This window comes from Eufriesea mexicana, unplaced genomic scaffold (assembly GCF_001483705.2).
Source record: "Eufriesea mexicana isolate 0111107269 unplaced genomic scaffold, ASM148370v2 scaffold2208, whole genome shotgun sequence".
Taxonomy (NCBI): domain Eukaryota; kingdom Metazoa; phylum Arthropoda; class Insecta; order Hymenoptera; family Apidae; genus Eufriesea; species Eufriesea mexicana.
Genome location: NW_016910292.1, coordinates 933,440 through 951,519, shown reverse-complemented (window position 1 = coordinate 951,519; position 18,080 = coordinate 933,440). Strand labels below are relative to the sequence as shown.

The 18,080-nt window shown below is 36.5% G+C and overlaps 2 protein-coding genes across 3 annotated transcripts in view; one reads left to right on the top strand and one right to left on the bottom strand.

The window, feature by feature from the left end:
* Window positions 1-12,079, top strand: part of LOC108549766 (trans-2,3-enoyl-CoA reductase Sc2) — a 170,799-nt gene extending 158,720 nt beyond the window's left edge. Inside the window, exons 3-8 of one of the 2 annotated variants that reach the window (XM_017903277.1) lie at window positions 3,146-3,402; window positions 8,643-8,753; window positions 8,864-8,947; window positions 10,752-11,056; window positions 11,344-11,753; window positions 11,834-12,079. In XM_017903277.1, coding sequence (XP_017758766.1) covers window positions 3,146-3,402; window positions 8,643-8,753; window positions 8,864-8,947; window positions 10,752-11,056; window positions 11,344-11,753; window positions 11,834-11,961 — 1,295 coding nt within the window. In that variant the 3' untranslated portion in view covers window positions 11,962-12,079. Of the gene's footprint in view, window positions 1-3,145; window positions 3,403-8,642; window positions 8,754-8,863; window positions 8,948-10,257; window positions 10,394-10,480; window positions 10,529-10,751; window positions 11,057-11,343; window positions 11,754-11,833 lie in introns of those variants that run through there. The other variant, XM_017903276.1, reaches the window with a different exon arrangement.
* Window positions 12,080-12,209: 130 nt separating this feature from the next.
* tous (testes of unusual size) lies at window positions 12,210-16,080 on the bottom strand. The gene is made up of 4 exons (XM_017903249.1): window positions 15,881-16,080; window positions 14,273-15,795; window positions 14,048-14,208; window positions 12,210-13,973 (listed from the first exon to the last, which is right to left on the bottom strand). The coding sequence occupies exons 1-4, from the start codon at window positions 16,078-16,080 to the stop codon at window positions 12,210-12,212; spliced, it is 3,648 nt and encodes a 1,215-aa protein (XP_017758738.1).
* Between the last annotated feature and the right edge of the window lie 2,000 nt (window positions 16,081-18,080).

Here is an 18,080-nt window from a genome sequence, read left to right as displayed (position 1 = left end):
AGCTCATAAAGCTGTCCGCGGGTCTGCCGATCCGCAATTAAGAATTTTGTCATTCGAAGCCGCGGAGTGGGGTGCGTTATAATTCGCTGCATAAATAATTCATGCGCCGGAGGCTCGCGCTCGCCGATAGCCTGCTATTATGGCGGACGGGCCAGGTGAGGGGTTGCGTCCGATGAATTATGAATATTCAACGCAGTTCGCACGTCGTACGTTTCTGTCTGGCCGGTATTAATCCGCCTGATACGGCCGCGATTCGACGCGGGACGCATCCTGGTTCCGATTTATCTTCCATTTTTAATTCGAAGATACGCGCTCGCCAAGCGCGCAACGAAAGAGGCGCGCGTTTCGGAAAAGGGACACGAGCTATCTGGAAAAATGTTCCGTTCTCGATGTTCGTTGGACTTTAGCTCTCCAGGAATTTAGAAAACGCAAAGGGAATTTACGCGTTATACGTACAAATGGACAGAACAAAAAGCGTGGAAACACGGATAGAAGCAACCCTGTGTTTCGTAGAATTAAATTCGCGAACGTAGAGTGGACGCGCGCGTGTGTATTCGTGTGTGACACGTGATCGGTTTCGTAGGACATCGCGTTAATTCCGATCCTGAAAATGGCAAAATAATCGCGTTTCGGATAATGAAATGTAGCTTCGAATCTGTCAGATTTCCATTTCACCCGCGTATAACTCAATTCCATCCGATTTTATTATTCGCCGCATCGAGCTCCAACTGCATTATCATCCCCTGTCGGCTGCGATTGATCGACTTTAATCCCTCCGTATCGCGCGTAATCGCCGATGACGGTGTAATTGTTTACATCCAAGCAACTAATCGAAACGCGAGAGCGATGGAATCGTTCGCCATTCGTTCCCATCGCATTCCTCCCTTCCACTTCCATCTCCATCGTATCCGACCAAGAAAAAATCTCCAAATCGGCTCCAAATCGGCTCTAAATCGGCTCTAAATCACCTTCAAATCGCTTTCAAATCGTCTTCAAATCATTCGTGACATCGAATAACGTCAATGCGGGGACCCGAACAGTGCCTATTCCGCTATTCCCGAAATAATTTGCGGCACAGAAGTAACCAGAAAAAGGGAAAAAATATGTTACACTTCTTTCATAATGCTCATAATAGCCAAAAAATATTTTGGTACCCGATTATCGTGAACCAGAAAGAATCGTTCGTAATATCGATCGAAGATGACGATGCGAATATCCGAAAGCCTATTCCGTTATTCCCGAAATAATTCTCGGTACAGGAAGAGAGAGAAAGAGGAGAAAAAATTTTGGAAAAACTTTCGTAACCATCATCGCGATCGAAAAATATCGCGGTAATAAATCAGTCGTGGAAAGCGGATGGCAAAGTTTGTTCTGCCCAGTTAGGAGAAGAGGAAGCCGGAGGAAATAGGCGAATCGACTAAACCGCGGATATTAGTTCTCGTTAACTAGCTGTCTAGGGAATTGGAAATTTATCGGAAAACCAGGGGATAGAGATCGTCGTCCCGGGCAATCCCGATAGTTTTCGCGTCCGGGGATTCAGCGTGCGAGTCGTCGACGCACGCTCCGGGGATAGAAGTTGGACGTGGCCTGGGCTGAACTTCAAGTTGGGTCCAAGTTTAGCTCGGGTCGCGTTATGTGCACGTGCATGCCGGTGTAAACAGAGGCAACTCGGAAGCGTATCTGCCGAGCCCGGACGTACAAACGATTCTTGCACGCCCTTCCGCTTCGCCCATCCAACCCTTTTCTCTCTGGAGACGCGAAGGGAATCGGCAATCGGGTTGACGAGCAAATGGTACGAATTTTGGATGATACTTTCACTTTCAGGTAAATGTTTTGAGGAAAAATTGGAGTATTCATTGTCTATGCATGGTTCTCAGGTGTAGACATGTCTGTGGAGACTTTGGTCTCTTGTCTTTTGTATCTGCCATGGTATTGGACTACTAACCGAGGTACCCGTGTAATTATTATTAAAATACCCATGGAAAATTAAGATCACGATTGCGATAAGATCATCGTTGAAATAAAGAAACGACTTAGGACTCTGCTTGGTAAAAGACTCGTAGCGACCGTAATTCTCACTCTCACCTCTAGATGGATTCCAACTTCAAAGAGGTTTAAGAACTTCTCGTGAATCCTCGACCTTTGACCTAAAACCACGTGTGAGACTCGTGGTCAGTTTGTCGAGCCAAAACTGATTACCACGAGCCTGGCCCGTGATACATCGGTCGGGTCGAAACTGAGTATCACGGGTCTGGCACGTGGTACGTCGACCGAGCCAAATGTAAACACCACGTGTCACGCTCATGGTTTGTCGATGTGTCCCACTTCAATTATTAGCCTTCATTGTTTATTGTTTAATTTGATATGTCATTTAGTTTTGATCATTTGTTTGTTTTTAATTCTTCACTAGTATTTTTGTAATTTATTAAATTAACTTTCCCCGAATTATATTTTTCTAATAGCTACGTCACCCTACGTAAGTCGTGTGCGATTGGTACAACTTAAAGCAAATTTGCCGAGATTTGTAATGACTCGAAGCCCACGCTGTTGAATCTTATATCGTAGGACAAGGGGTTAAGTTCCTGTGCCACCTGAGTATCCCTATTTAAGGCAGCACCTGCTAGAAAGTCTTACTGGCGAGTCCACTAGCAGGCCCGGGTCGAAACGCTCATCCCTTCCTTTTCCTGTCGTCCTACTACCTGCTACCCTATAATAGCACAAGGACCAAGGGGATACAACAGACTAGCACCATCAGGAACCACAAGAGTCTAGACCGAGCGTACCAACGAAGACATTAAAAGATACCCCGTGGGGGGATCCCCTCAGACTCAATCACTACAGATCGGTACCCCAAAGATTAATCTCTATTGTCTTACAAGATACCAATCTCTGCAACCGAGATAATTGTTGAAGTACCCGAATGTTAAAAGTTAGCAAAAATCTCTATACCTAGCAATGTGGACGGTGATCTCTTCTTCCCCTTTTTGTCCTTTCATCTCCTGTCTTCTAGAGTCGCCTGTGACCTGTGTGGCCCTAGGCAGTCACGCCCGTTCAGTAAACATATATTCTTGCACCGTTTCCACTGGATACGTGCTTTTGCAACGTAACCCCTCGACACTAATGAATAAAAATCGACTGTGTACAGGCGTGCAACGAACTCTCCACGTGCTGCACAACTCCGAGCAGCCTGCGTCAGCCTTCGCGATCCTGGAATCGGGCAACAAGGTGGTCCCGCTGATAGCCGACGGCCTGTTCGATCTGCTGATGTACAAGATGTCGAGCATCTACACGAACAAGATGCAGAAGATAGAGTCTAAGGGACCGCGGTTCGAGATCGGCGACTTTTGCGTGAAACTCGGCAGCGTGACGATCAATCAGAACTTCAAGGGCGTTCTAGTGGAGGTAAGAGGGTAGGCGAGTCAAAGGACCTCGTGGAAATTGATTAGCCTCGAGGACTGACGCGAGGATTCGAGGGTGAAACCGGCGCGTACCACGTTTCCCGAGGAAAGGGGATGAGTTTGGAAACTTTTCGCACAGCCTAGGGGAACTTTTGGCCGGATAATCGGTCGAATTAATAATCGGGGCAGATGTCTGGGCCAGTGATATTCGCGAAACTCGTTACCAGGCTGACTAGCGTTGCCAGGGATCCCGAGGGGTCGCGCGAGCTAATTAACTCGCGATTAAACTTGGAAACGGGCGAAATAGCCTGCGCTACTTCCGGACGCCTTGTCGATCACGTGACTGCCGTGCAATATCGATTGACAGAGCTCGGTCCACCGTGAGATTCCCCATACACGCGTGAATCCCCTGTGTTCATACACGAATACGCCCAGGGCCGACCGTCTTCCTTAGACGTATCCCGATTAAATCCCGATTACATCTGGACGAATTTCGATTTTAACGACACCACCATGAAACCTGAAATTTCGAAGAAATTTTGACGAAAGTTCGACGAGAAATCCCCAAAATTCCGATGGCCGCGCGAAAATTCGCGAAACAACGACAGCCCGGAAAGAGACTCGATTTGCGAGCAGCTGCGAGTCATATTTATCAGCTCGCACCTGTGCCAGGGTGCTTTCAACGGAGGGTTAATAAAAATCGAATTCCACCGGAACGCGTTATGATTCCGGCCGGTTCGTTTCCGAACGCGTTGCCACCGTTCGCGAATCTCATTTGCATACACCGCGACCGCTTTTGCGCGCACCTCTGGGCCCGATGCGCGCAATGTGCACCGGATAGATGATTGGATAGGAGGAAATATCGCGTGATTCGCGGTAAAATCCTCCTAACAAAATATTCCGCGATGTTCCTCTCACAAGTTCCGCGTTTATGCCCCCTCTTAAAGAATTATTTTAATTAAAACGTCTCGACCACCACCTGTAACGTGCCGCTATCCCGACAGATCGATTAGACCCGATGGAACTGGAATTCGAACCTGAATCAAAGCCGTTCCACTTTCGAAAAGCGTTTCAACAATGACCATAACGCAGTCAATCAGGCCGTTCAGGCCTGCATTCGCGGGTGCCTTTTTCCCGGTTGCCAGCAGCCACGACATTCCCCGTATCGTGGCCAGAGTTCTAAACGCGAGAACGTTTCTCGGTCAACCGGTGTCGCAACTACAATGGTGTAACTTCCGTTTCACGAGCTGGGAACTGGAGGACGAGGAGGAACCACGCGACGGCCCTTCGACGCGTCCCTCTGGCCATTCGTATCGGTAACGGCGCTGTTCGTAACCTCCAACTCCACCGTTTCTAACCTCAAATACGTCACGATAAACCCCATTTCGGGTTCGGCCATTAATTTCGCCATTTCGGGGAAAATACTGCGTCGTACGCCACTGCATTGAGGACATCCAGTCGCCATTTTCTTCGCCTCTTCGTGTCTTTTAGTTCTCCTCGGTACGAAAGGAATATCGTCGAGAGATAATCTCCGCATTCGGACGCCAGATGTCGCGACTGCGTTAACTTCGTCTCGCGATTGGTCCCGAGTTCTTCCTCGCAGTTTCTCGGATTTTAAGCGAATGCTGGGTTCGCGAAACTCGAGATATCTCGCCACAGGAATGTGGATCCGATCGATCGTATATGGGTCCTGCTTTTCTCACGCGATTATAGGGGCAGGGTACACGAATTTTATCGATCGAAAGTATCGCGGATCTAAGTATCAGATCATACGACATTGCGTGACGGAGAAAGTGAAAGGGATATATCGAAATCGAATGAGATAGAGAGATAAAATACTGCCGCGAACGTGGTGGACGTTGAATAGCGTTGAGTGTTTGATACGAGATACAAAGATAAAAATGGCGACGTCGTTTATCTTGATACAATGCCCGCGACGGGTGCCTGGGGTTAAGTCGAAATTAAATGGAGCCGAGGAGAGGACTAGGAGAAAAATTCGGGCATGATCGGACTTGATCGGTTCTGATACGATAGATTTATCTCCACTCGTGTAATTATAGGTATGGGTCACACGAATTTTCGTTTTTCATTGTAAGTATATTAGTATCGCGTCTAGATATTGGATCACGTAGAATTGCGAGACAAAGAGAGCCAAGAGGACGTTTCGTGAGACGCAACGATAAAATGGCGTGGACATAAAATCGGTGACTTATCCAATTATCGTATCAGCGTGTACATACGTCGTGAAGATGCTAAAAATGGGAATTTCAATAATTATTGTGTAAATTCCACATTTTGCAGGTCCGTTTTAAACGCGTCATTTTCAACTCGTCATTTGTCACCATTTCCGTCATGTTGCTAGACTCCACGATTATTATACACAGAGCAACGTGTTTTGCTGTTATGTCGCGTGCACGGTAATTTCGAAACGATAGAAATTGCATTCCACGCGATTATTAAACGATAGAGGTTTCATTGTAACTGTTAAAATGCATTTTCGCGACGACGAGTTAACTCGTCGCGTGCACGGTAAATGCGAAACGATAGAAATTGCGTTCCACGTTATTATTAAACGATAGAGATTTCATAGAGATTTCACTTTAAGCGCTGAAAGATATTTTTGCGACGACGAGTTAACTCGTCGCGTGCACGGTAATTGCGAAACGATAGAAATTCCATTCCACGCGATCATTAAACGATAGAAATCTCATAGAGATTTCATTTTAAGCGCTGAAAGATATTTTTACGACGACGAGTTAACTCGTCGCGTGCACGGTAATTGCGAAATGATAGAAATTGCATTCCACGCGATTATTAAACGATAAAGATTTCATAGAGATTTCACTTTAAGCCCTGGCAAGTATTTTTACGACGACGAGTTAACTCGTCATACGCGATTAAGGAGTTGAGATACGAGTGAACAGAATCGAGACGGCAATCGCAGGGAGAATCGGCGAGCTCTGATCGATAGCTTGGAAGAATTCGTTGGATTTTCGCGTTATCGATCTCGTCGAGGACGATATCTGCTCTGTCCTTTCATGCCATTGACTGCACGATCTTGATCAGCGAACGCGCAGAAAAGAGAAACGAGCAGCGAAAAGAACTGGACGGGGCTCGATCGATTCTTCTTGCGGCCGCAACCCGCCATTCAAACCGGCGGCACGTTGTTTCAATTTGTTAGCCTGCTACCTCGTAATGGCCACATCTTTTCTCCCATTATCTCTCGCCTGGATAACGTAATATTCCCCAACGTTTATACGATTGGCAACTTTCGAGATCTCGAGTGTACATTCCTGATCAAAAATATCGAAAATTTCGACCATTTTGAAGAATTTCGAGAATGGGGTAAAAATTCCAAAGCTATTGAGAAATCTTCAATGTTTAAAGAAAATTCCAAAACAGAATTCACACTTGCAGAATTCTAAAATTTCAAGCTCTTTCTAATTTCCCCCTCCACTCCATTCGTAAATAACATTCCCTAAATTCTTCAAAATGATCGAGATTTTCAAAATTTGTCAAAATTCTTGAAACTTAGCTAGATTCTCGATAATCTCGAGATTTTAGAAAATTTCGAGTTTCTGGATCGATATTCTCGATCGGAAATATGCTTTCTAGATCTCGTCTCGATCCTGAAAAAGATTCTCGTCTCGATTCGATATTTCCCAAACCTCGGCCACCTCTGGTTCTCACGACGTCGACCATGCTTCCTGTTACCCCTCTTTCCCCCGTTTTCCCCCATTTTTCCCCCATTTTTTCCCGCCAATGTCCGCCGCTGTATTCGTCGCGCTCTCGAAACACGCTTGCTCCGAGTCAAATTAAATTAGCCTGTTAATCGTAACACGTCGCGGGGCGCTTTCGATCAGTGAATTACTTGCTAAACAAGTTCGTGGAACGTCCCCCTTTTTCCCCCCATTTTTTCCCGCCAATGTCCGCCGCTGTATTCGTCGCGCTCTCGAAACACGCTTGCTCCGAGTCAAATTAAATTAGCCTGTTAATCGTAACACGTCGCGGGGCGCTTTCGATCAGTGAATTACTTGCTAAACAAGTTCGTGGAACGAGAAAATGGTATCGATGGTTGACGTGCGCGGCAAACCGGAAGACGTTCCCTCGAGCGCTTGCGCTTTCTTCCAACCAGTGATATCTTGTGATGAAGAACGATCTTAACTTTCGAGTGCATTAGTCGCGTCCTCCGTTGCTTTGTATACGTACAGTTAGCGAGGAAGGTATTAGCATACTGTATCGCGAGGAAATTCATCCAGGGAAGTTTTAATTTCAACGAAAGTTCGTGTACATGCGGAGTAAAATGAATTTTGGATGGAGAAATATTTTTTATGGACGAGAAATCTTTTTTGAAAAACCAAATAGACCCCCGAAGTTGCAGGATTTTTTCGTCCTCTTATTATAATCCTTTTTCGGAATTCTTTTTTTCTTTTTTTTTTTACAATACCATTATAGAACAGTGAAAATTAAAGTTATTTTTTTCTATTTAAAAAAAGTGAAAAAAGTGAAAAGAAAAAAATTGGTGCATGTACAGTCTGTTATGATATTCGTACTCGTAGGTTTTTGCAGAAATTAAAAAATTCAAACCGGAATCTGTTTAGGTGAGTTTTCTCGTAATATGAAGTGACAATATTCTTTTTACCCACGGTATATATTTGTATTAATAAAATTTGTTGTATTATTATGTAAAATTTGTATTAATAGAAGTTAATATTAATAAAGTATAATATTAATAAATGTACGTATAGACACGTGTCAGTAATGTTAAAAGTAGTGTTAGTGGAAAAATTCATTCTCGATATAATAAGATAGAATTACTTTAACAAAAAAAGCGAATCGATAAATTGTCGTAATTAATTTTTTTTTATATGCGACTTGTTAATTTCATAAACATCAGCATATATGCTAATACATGTGCGTCATACACAGCTAATGGTGTTAATTACACTTTTAAAATTTATTTACATTATAGAGTGTTTAAATTATATAGCGAGAAATGAATAATTGAAATATTATTATTAAATGTTATTGTTAAAATATTAATAATATTAAATTAAAATATTATTATTTATAATTATTATAAATAATTCACTCCTCTCAACAATCATTTCGATTATAAAATAATTTTAAAAGAAAGTTTCGATCGGTAAGGAAGAAAACCTCTTGTTCCGAGAACTCTTTTATTCCTTTCAAATACAAAATTGTTGTTTCTCTTTTGTTTCCTTCTTCTTTTCCTTTTTACAGGTGGAATACAGACCCTGTGTTGTTCCGGGAAGTGCATGGGAATTGATGCGTGAATTTTTACAAGGATTCCTCGGTTCCACCGTGTCCAATCAGGCCCCGCAATATTTACAGGTATTAATAACAAATATTATTTTCAATGTGAAGAATAAATCGGAATTTAAAAAAGGAAAATAGACGAAAGTGAAATATGTGTTGGTGTAAATTTCTCGTTTTGTTTGCAGAACCGTATGAACGATATTTACCAACCGTTGGACACGATACAGCAATACCTAGAACACTTTGGTCAATACCGAAAAGCTACAGGTGTAATCTAAAAAAATAATTTGTATACTTTTATATATTAAAATACTTTTCGCTCAGTGTTCGTTTAACGAACATATCATTTAAGAATTTTACCTAATTAAATACGAGGTAATCTATTCTACAACGATAAATTTCACTTAACGATATTCCCTTTTATTTGTATATGTACTCACATGTAATTGCCAGTGTTATTTATAAATATATGTACTTCCTTTTCTATATTCCTAAGAATTTATAAGCTACATAAAACGTATAGTTGCGCATCTAGTTTCATAATACAAATATTATTAATAAACTTATATTACAACTTAATTGATAAATAAAAATCTACTGACAAGAATTTTATATAAATTACATATTAAAAAAATATGATTTCTTTTAAATCATGTATATACTTATCACTAATAATGTAAAACTATACCAAAAGAATATTTAATATTCTCAATAGCATTAGATTTATTTAAATAATGTGACGAGATCATTTTTTTCTTTTAAACAGCAATATCGTGATGGGAAATAAACACATTCATGAACGTAATAAAAATTTCTATATAAAATTTTTTCTCTTTATCTTGATCTTCATAACTACAACAAATTTTGAAAATTTTATGCACTTCATTTTTTTTTTTTTTTTTTTTGTTAACGTAGAGTTTTTAAAGAATATTATCGACAGAGTTATTTAAACTTCGATGTTCATGCAGAAATCTATTTTATAGAAATTTATAGTAGCGATATCTATCAACGACATTTATAAACCTTTTATAATTATGTCATTGGTAAAATTGTGCAAATTAATAAATATACAGTTCTTGAGCTTGTTTTCCTTCCTGTGGTTATTTCAAATATACTTGCGTCATTTTAAATGTACTTATAAATATTTATGTATTAGATGAAACAGCAGTTTTATTCTTATGTTAATACTGATATCTTCTGTAAACGTTAGTATTTTATTAGTGCTGTTATTAGTATACGTTACATACGGTTAGAAAATCAATACAGATGACTATTTACAATTATATCTATGTGTATATTAAATTCACATTTAATATTTTTCCATTTACTTTATATTTATTACCATCAAAGGCGATCAATACGAGAAAGTATTATACGAAAAAATATCATAAATTTATATATGTATATTTTATATTATTTAAATTAGATACCGTGAAATTTTCAAGGAAAATAAAAAACGTGTTAAATGGAAATTTACTCTTTTCGCACACAATGACTTTTACATCAATTCTATGAATGTCATTTGAAAAAATATGATAAAAATTCATTGGTCATCGGAAAAAAGTTGAACTTTGAACAATGGAACGATCACAGCGCCGCAGTATACCGTTCAGTTTGATCCCCGACGCAGTGGAATAACATTAGGAGAGTATATTCGCCGCTCAGCTCTTTTAGTTAAGTAATAATATATCGACAACCTATTAGTTGAAATGGAGGTACTTATTTATGTAAAACACATTGAAATTATTATCTAATTATTTTCATAAGTGAAATGTATAATGCACATTTTTTTAATTTTTTAGATTCAAATATTGACCGGAAGGACATCAAAATTCGTAGCAGATCTGTCTGTAAGTAATGAAAAAGTCGAAATAAAAATATTTTTGACTTATTTATATAAGATAACATATTCTTCAAAACTTACCAGTAATTACTTATTCTGTTCATACATCGCACAATTAATTTTCATTAATACATAATGTATAATAGTATATGTTACTTTTAATTTCTAATTAAATGCTTTTGATATAATATTACTTTATTTTTTTACCTAATTTTACCTTATATGTTCAGGTGAAATCTACTACAACTATATTGGAAATTAAAGAAGAATTATTTAAGTTAAAAAAGGCACCACATGTTCATAGACAAAGCTTAAAACTAGATGCAAAAGGGAAAAGTTTGTCTGATTCAGATACCTTGAAAAGTTTATCAATTTCTACTGGTGGAAAATTATACCTCAAAGACCTAGGACCTCAAATTAGTTGGAAAACTGTATTCTTAGTGGAATATGCTGGTCCATTAGTACTATATCTATGGATGTATCAACGTCGATGGATACCACATGGTGTTGCAGTAACAATTGATAACACAGTTCAGTAAGTTCATATAATATGCCTGAAAACTTAATCCTAAGAATTTTGCTTACTATACTGTTACCATTCTTAGAGGTCAAATAACCCATTGAAAAGAGATCAATTGATACAAATTATAGATAACTTATCTAGTAGTACTAGGATGCCATTTGACCTTTAGTAAAATTAAATGTTGTGTTATCAAAATACTGAGATAAAAGGTTTTATAGATACAGTTTATAAATAAAAGTCTCAGTCAAGAATCATACAGAGATTGAATGCCACAGTATAAAATTCATATATGATTTCAGTGTGGCAGCTATTTGTTGGAGTATACATTATGCAAAGAGGCTTCTAGAAACATTGTTTGTACACAGGTTTAGTCATGCAACAATGCCACTACGTAATATTTTTAAAAATTGTTCGTACTATTGGCTATTTGCGTTGTATGTAGCATACCATGTAAATCATCCTCTTTATACAAGTCCAAGCCAACTTCAATTTCTTATTGGACTAGCGACATTTACACTTTGTGAATTGGGAAACCTAAGTATCCACTTAGCTCTAAGAAATTTAAGACCAGCAGGCAGTACTGTAAGAAAAATACCAATGCCCACCGATAATCCCTTTACGGCATTGTTTGGTCTTGTGTCATGCCCAAATTATACTTATGAAATTGGCAGTTGGATTGGTTTTACTATTATGACATCATGTCTTCCAGGTAATATTTTTTATTTTACTATAATAGGAAAAAAAGAAAATATTACACATAACAAAATATATGAAATTATATTTTTCCAGCTGGTCTGTTTACCCTTGCTGGTGCATATCAAATGATTATCTGGGCATTAGGAAAACATAAAGCATATAAAAAAGAATTTCCTCAATATCCAAAGAATAGGAAAGCTATTATTCCATTTATCCTTTAGGTAATACATTAATTCTAATTTTGAAATACCGTTTTAATAATTATTATTATGATTTCTCAGTCCTATTTTGTTATTGATATCTTTGTTGTTTAAATAAATAATGTACAATGGAACTTCATACGATAGTGTGTATTACATTCTTCAAACATTTTTTCACATTATTAATTAAAAAAATATTTTGCACATAGATGCAATAATAATAATAAATTTAATAATTTAATAGTATAACATACACGTAATAAACATATCTAAAAAGTTATTTTAGTTTCTGGTTCTTCACAAGGCAGCTTACTTATTAATTTATACATATCATCGTTTAAAGCAATTATTATATTGTGACACTCTTGCATTTGAGATCTATATTCGATTCGTAGATGCTCATGTCCATAGCATGCTTGCTCCAATTTCTTTCTCGCCTCTGACGGTTTTATATCTTTTGTTGCTAACCCTAATAAACCTTCCATGTGTAGTATATGTTTTCTTGCATCTTTCAATTCTTCTCTTAAAGCATTTAATTCTGTGATCAAAATAATATTTTCCTCCACCGTTTTATCTACATCTTTACCATTGCTACCTTTATTTTGGAAAACTTGTTTCCTAAGGGAAGCTATTGTTCTCTCTAAATGATCTCTCTGTTTCATAAACTCACATTGCACGTCTAAATCTGCTTTACGACTACGAAGGAATTCATCGCTTGAACTATATTTCTGGTATAATTTCGTTATAGCACTCTTTAATGCCTGTGGATCTTGCACAAGTCCTGAGGCATCAAGCAAATCTACTCGTATTCTTTTTAAAAGTTGTTGGCATCTTTTATTTCTATGTAATTCATATTGAAGTTCACGTCTCGCGGCTCCTAACTTTTCCCTCAATTCATGTAACTGCAATTCTAAACTGACAGTGGTTTTATGCAGATTTACAAGTTCCGTTTCCATATCTCGAATTTTTTCTTTAAGCTCTTTAATTTCGTGGTCTCGCGGTTCTATTTGATTTTTCAATTCCGTAATCTTGTAATTTAAAACGAATTTAAACTTCTCCAATTCTTGATTCGAACGCTTTAATTCGTATATTTGACGTTCTCTATCCTGAATAGTAATATCTCTTTCATTTATTTCCTTCCTCAGATCTTCCTTATCTTTTTCTAATTCTTGGATAGTTTTTTGGAAATATATATATTCACTCTGAACTCGCTGCACTTGCCTTTTCAATTCTTCAACATCTTTCAAACTCGCCATATATCTATTACGCATCATTCCAGCTTCTCCTTTTAATCGTATATTTAATTCTTTTTCTTTGTATAGTAATGTTTCATAATTTGTTCTTAGGTCCAATATTTCTTTATCAACATCATCTTCTACTTGTGTTACTATTTGTTCATGTACTCGTACCTGCTGCAGCATTTCATCCTGAGTGTCTTCCAATTGTAATTTCTTCACATGAAGAATAGCCTCGTATTTATTTGTTGCTTTTTGTAATTCTTCAGTTCCATGCTTCTCCATTTCTTCCAAACGTTTTTCATAATTTTGTCGCATGGTATTCATTATACTTTCAAGCGCTAAATATCTATCATATTCTGTAATAAGTTTAGCATCATAATTCGTTTCTATCTGTTTTACCGTTTCTTCGTGTTTTTCCTTCATTTTAAGTATTTCTACATTTATTGTGTTCAGCGCGTTCTTGTAATCTTCTTGTTGTTTACTTATCTTGTCCCTCAATTCTTCAATAGCTTCACAATATACTTGATGTATGTCCCGTACTTTATCATTATGTACTACTTCTACCTGACGCATTTTATATGCATGTTCAGTTTCCAACTCTCTCATTCTAACATTTAAGTCTATAATCATCTGTATTTTCTCTTGCAGGTCATTTTTATTAATTAATACTTCATTTGTATATGTAATTTCTTGTCCAATCTTTCCTGTTCCTTCAGAATGGATTAGTTTCCAAATACACAAACTACCATCTATACCAGTAGATATTAAGTATTGTTCATTATATGAAAGAGCAATCTATAAAAAAAAAGGATATATATAACAGATGTGGTACTACATGTTTATAGTTTTTACTGTATATAACTCTCTACCTTTGTAATATCAACAGAATGAATACGGAAACTTGTATATTCAATTGGTTCTTGAACTGGACATAGTAATGATAAAATAATGCCACCAGAACAAACTAAAAATAGAACTCCTTTTGCTAATGCCATGCAATACATATTTGCATTTTTTATCCAATTAAATTGTACCTATATATTAAAATACTATATTATTTTGCTTTTTATGTTAATATTATCGACAAATTAAATTAGATATTACCCCATCATCTTTTATCTCGTGTATAGAATTAGCATTATCAATAATATATATAGATCGTTCATCGAAAGAATGAGCAATATCATGTACAGTGATGGTATTTCTGAAAATTTTTTGGTCTGTACGACAACCAGTACTCATATCCCACTGATAAATCACACTTTCTCCACCTAATGTAAATAGTTTTGTATCTGTTGTCGACCATAATAAAGTCTTTATTCTCTTAGTATGCCCTCTTAAGACAAATCGATTAGTAAAATCAATAGTGGAATAAACTTGTACAATATTCCCGTTAACGGCAGCAAATAAATGACCACCGTGACTAAATTTTACAGTCTTACAACATCTTATAGAAAATTCCTCCATAGGCAATAAATCGTCTATTAATATACTCATAAAACGTAATTTATCGCTGAAACCTATCAAGCAAAAAAGACCTGTAGGATGCAAAGCAATTCCACAAATATCTTCTGTATATTGTTTATGTAAAATTAAACTCTCTGTTTCAAAATCCCATAATCTTACACTATGATCAAGTTCTCCACAAGTCATGAAAATTGATTTCCATGCACACATAGAAAGATCAATTATGGGACCAAAATGCAATGTTTGACCTACAATTTTTAATTCTTGCGGTTCTGGATCTACATTTAGATCTGGCCCCCATAATCTTGCATAAAATAATTGGGGCCAACCAGTCGTAATTATCAAACGGTCTGAACTTAAGTTAGGATTTATATTATTGATTTGATATAAATCTTTATTTTCTTGTTTAGTTGCTTGAGTTGGAACTATATAAATATTTCTTTTTACATATTTATGTGGACCATCTTTCTCAAAAACTATAATTGTTCTTGAACCAAATGCATATGCAAATCCTCTTTGAAATGAAATTAAACAGCGAACATTGTTTTCCCATGGAATTTCTTGCTTTGAATCCATGGCTGTTAATGAACTACTAGCTTGTATGACATATTCTTCACGAATTTTAAGATTCATCTGTACTGTATCAGTCATTTTATAAATGTTTTTCAAATCACCATTCTCTAAGTAAAGTATTCTACCATCTTTAGTTCCAAGCAATAGTCTATCTGAACTCAACCAAGTCATAGAACATGTAAGTATATTATCTGCTTTAGAAAATCCATATGGTCTCCATACAGTATCAGAAAGAGTTAAAAATTTAAATGTGTGTAGCCCTCCAAGTGCAAGTATTCCTACATCAGATGGATTACAAACTAATACTTCTACAATAGCCAACGGATTCTGTGGAGTGCCTACTTTTAAACTGGATTCTACTTTTCCTTTTTCCCAATTATAAAAAAGCATTGTTTGATCAGGTTCTCCTGTAACTGCTGCTAGATACTTATTATCAAAAGTAAATCCTATACAAGTAAACTTTGTTACATCAGGAGCATCATATGGTATTCCAAGAAGTTTCTTTCGTTTTAATGTGTGAAGATCATAAATAGATATAGTAGGTTTTTCACCAACTTCACATGTTGCAACATATTTCCTATATGAAAAAAATTGAAAAAATAGTGTGTACCTTTGTATTATAGGATACAAACTATATACAAACCAGCTATACAAAAGCTTACTTATCGTGTGTAACTGAAATTATATTTATTTGTTGTTTGTCAGATAAACGTATCAATCTTTGCCGACATTGCGGAATATTATGAACTGCTATTACAGTTCCGACAGGGTATAAAATTTCTGCATCCGTAATATAATGTGCATTTGAAATTACATCAGTTTTTAAACCATAAACAACTTTACATTGTAAGGAAATAGCCATCCTAAAAATTCTTTTTTTTCTTTGCTTTATTTAAAAAATACGAAAGTAATAGTCGAATTTTTAAAATAAACTATATGGATACACTTTCAAGAGTTTCATTTGTTTTCCACATTTGTATTGGTAAATTATCTATGGTTTCTCTTTAATTAATATCGATAGTCAATCTGTACTATCGATAGTTTTTAATAGCCGAAAAAATCTGTGTTCTATGCTATTTTCAATATCAACTTCAATCTTCAATATAATCATGTCTTTCTTTTTTTGAATAAAATAGATAATTTTGTGATAAAAGCATTTAATTCTAAGGAAATATATTACATCACCAATATATATATCTATATATACTTTGACGGTTGCCATTGTTGAAGTGGTAATCGTGCTTCGTTGCGGAAACCCGAGACAGTGTTGGTATTGCGTGTGGTGAGAGACAGAACTAGTTCAATGCAAGAGATCGAAGACGCCACGTATGTTGGGGGGTGAATCGTGCGAGTGGTGAGTGAGAAGAAAGAAGAACCAAAGAATTGTTTGTTGAAGTTCCTCACACTTAATTAAAGTTATTAATTGTTTTTATTTTACTTCCTTTGTTAATAAATGTTTTCTTTTACTGAATAAGTATAAATATACCGAGTCACTTCAAACAGCCATGGCACAACCTAATATTTTCTTTTTATAAACACGATAGCAAAATCCTTAATTGGAAAGAAATGAATTCAGTTGAAACAAAATACCAAAAATATTTTTTTAATTCCTAAACAAGAATAAATGGATATTTAAAAATTAATCATATTTGATTTTATTGACCTTCCTAAACTTTTATAAATTTAAATAAATTTTATCGAAAACTATCGGTAAATTATCCACAATTTCTTTGAAACTATCGCAAATTACCGATGACGGTAATTATGGATAATTTTCCGCCATTAATTTATATAGCAACAAGCTTACAAGGCAGTCCAAGTCCTTCAGGTCACCGATTTAGTTGAAATTTTGCAGATTTGTCAGGTATTTCCTGTATGTAATGATTATTTATATTTTTGTATTCCTTCTGTAGTAAATATGATTGCTATAGAAAATTGTTTTCCTTACATTGTATTCTTATTATTTTATAATAAATATATACCAGCATAAGAAATCGTAAAAAATAAATTTTTTTTATTAAGAAATTTGATTTACAATTACTTATTTACAATGTTTTCAGAGGCGAAAAGTTAATACAAAATAAAAATCAGATTGAAGAAAAAAAAATCATCGACAGACGAGAATCGACACCCCGGATCTTCGACATAAGAATTTTCGGGTTCCGCCATTAGACCACAACACTATATAAAAACCTTAGAAAATAAATCTGTAGTTATAGAAGTAATAAAACTTTAATCGTAAATATTTTAAAAACTATTGAGTAGTGGTGGGTATAATGGTATATATTCTTGAACTGCATGACGAAATCTACAAATTTACAAAGTTTCAATTAAATCGGTGACTCGAAGGACTTGCACTCTCCTTGTTAGCTTAATTCCTCTTCATTTAAATATCATTTAAACAGATATTGTCCACTCTCTATTTTCAAATTCCAAAGAGAACATTGAAAATTTACAAGAGATAGGAAATATCTTAAACTTTGTGCGTAGCTCTTAGCTTGGTATCGTTTTCCAAAAATTATTCTTTGGAAGACGATACCAATTACCAGGTCCCACCACGTGGAGGTGGCTACGCATCGAGACCCGACATGCGCCCTAGTGGCGCAGCCTGCTGGCGCTAACAGTATCAAAGGTACTCCAATCTACCTTGAAGCGAATTAAGTTAAAATGACTCTACTGACACTTTATTATATTTCGTGTCTTACAAAAGGGATTTCGGTTCGGTATACTGAAACTCTACTGTCGCAACGCTAAGATATTTTCAAGTTCCCATAAAAATAGGGAATGAAATATCAAACACGCGAGCTAATAGAAAATCGCGACGCGCCCGAACGAGTTCGCGATTATTCGAAAGACCGACTA

Excerpts from the sequence above, each read along its gene's own strand:
- tous (XM_017903249.1), bottom strand. The coding sequence starts at position 16,080 with ATGGCTATTTCCTTACAATGTAAAGTTGTTTATGGTTTAAAAACTGAT. Across the intron at positions 15,796-15,880 it reads ATTTCAGTTACACACGATAA|GAAATATGTTGCAACATGTG; the intron begins GTAAGCTTTTGT and ends TTTTTCATATAG. Across the intron at positions 13,974-14,047 it reads ATTCTGTTGATATTACAAAG|ATTGCTCTTTCATATAATGA; the intron begins GTAGAGAGTTAT and ends TTTTTTTTATAG.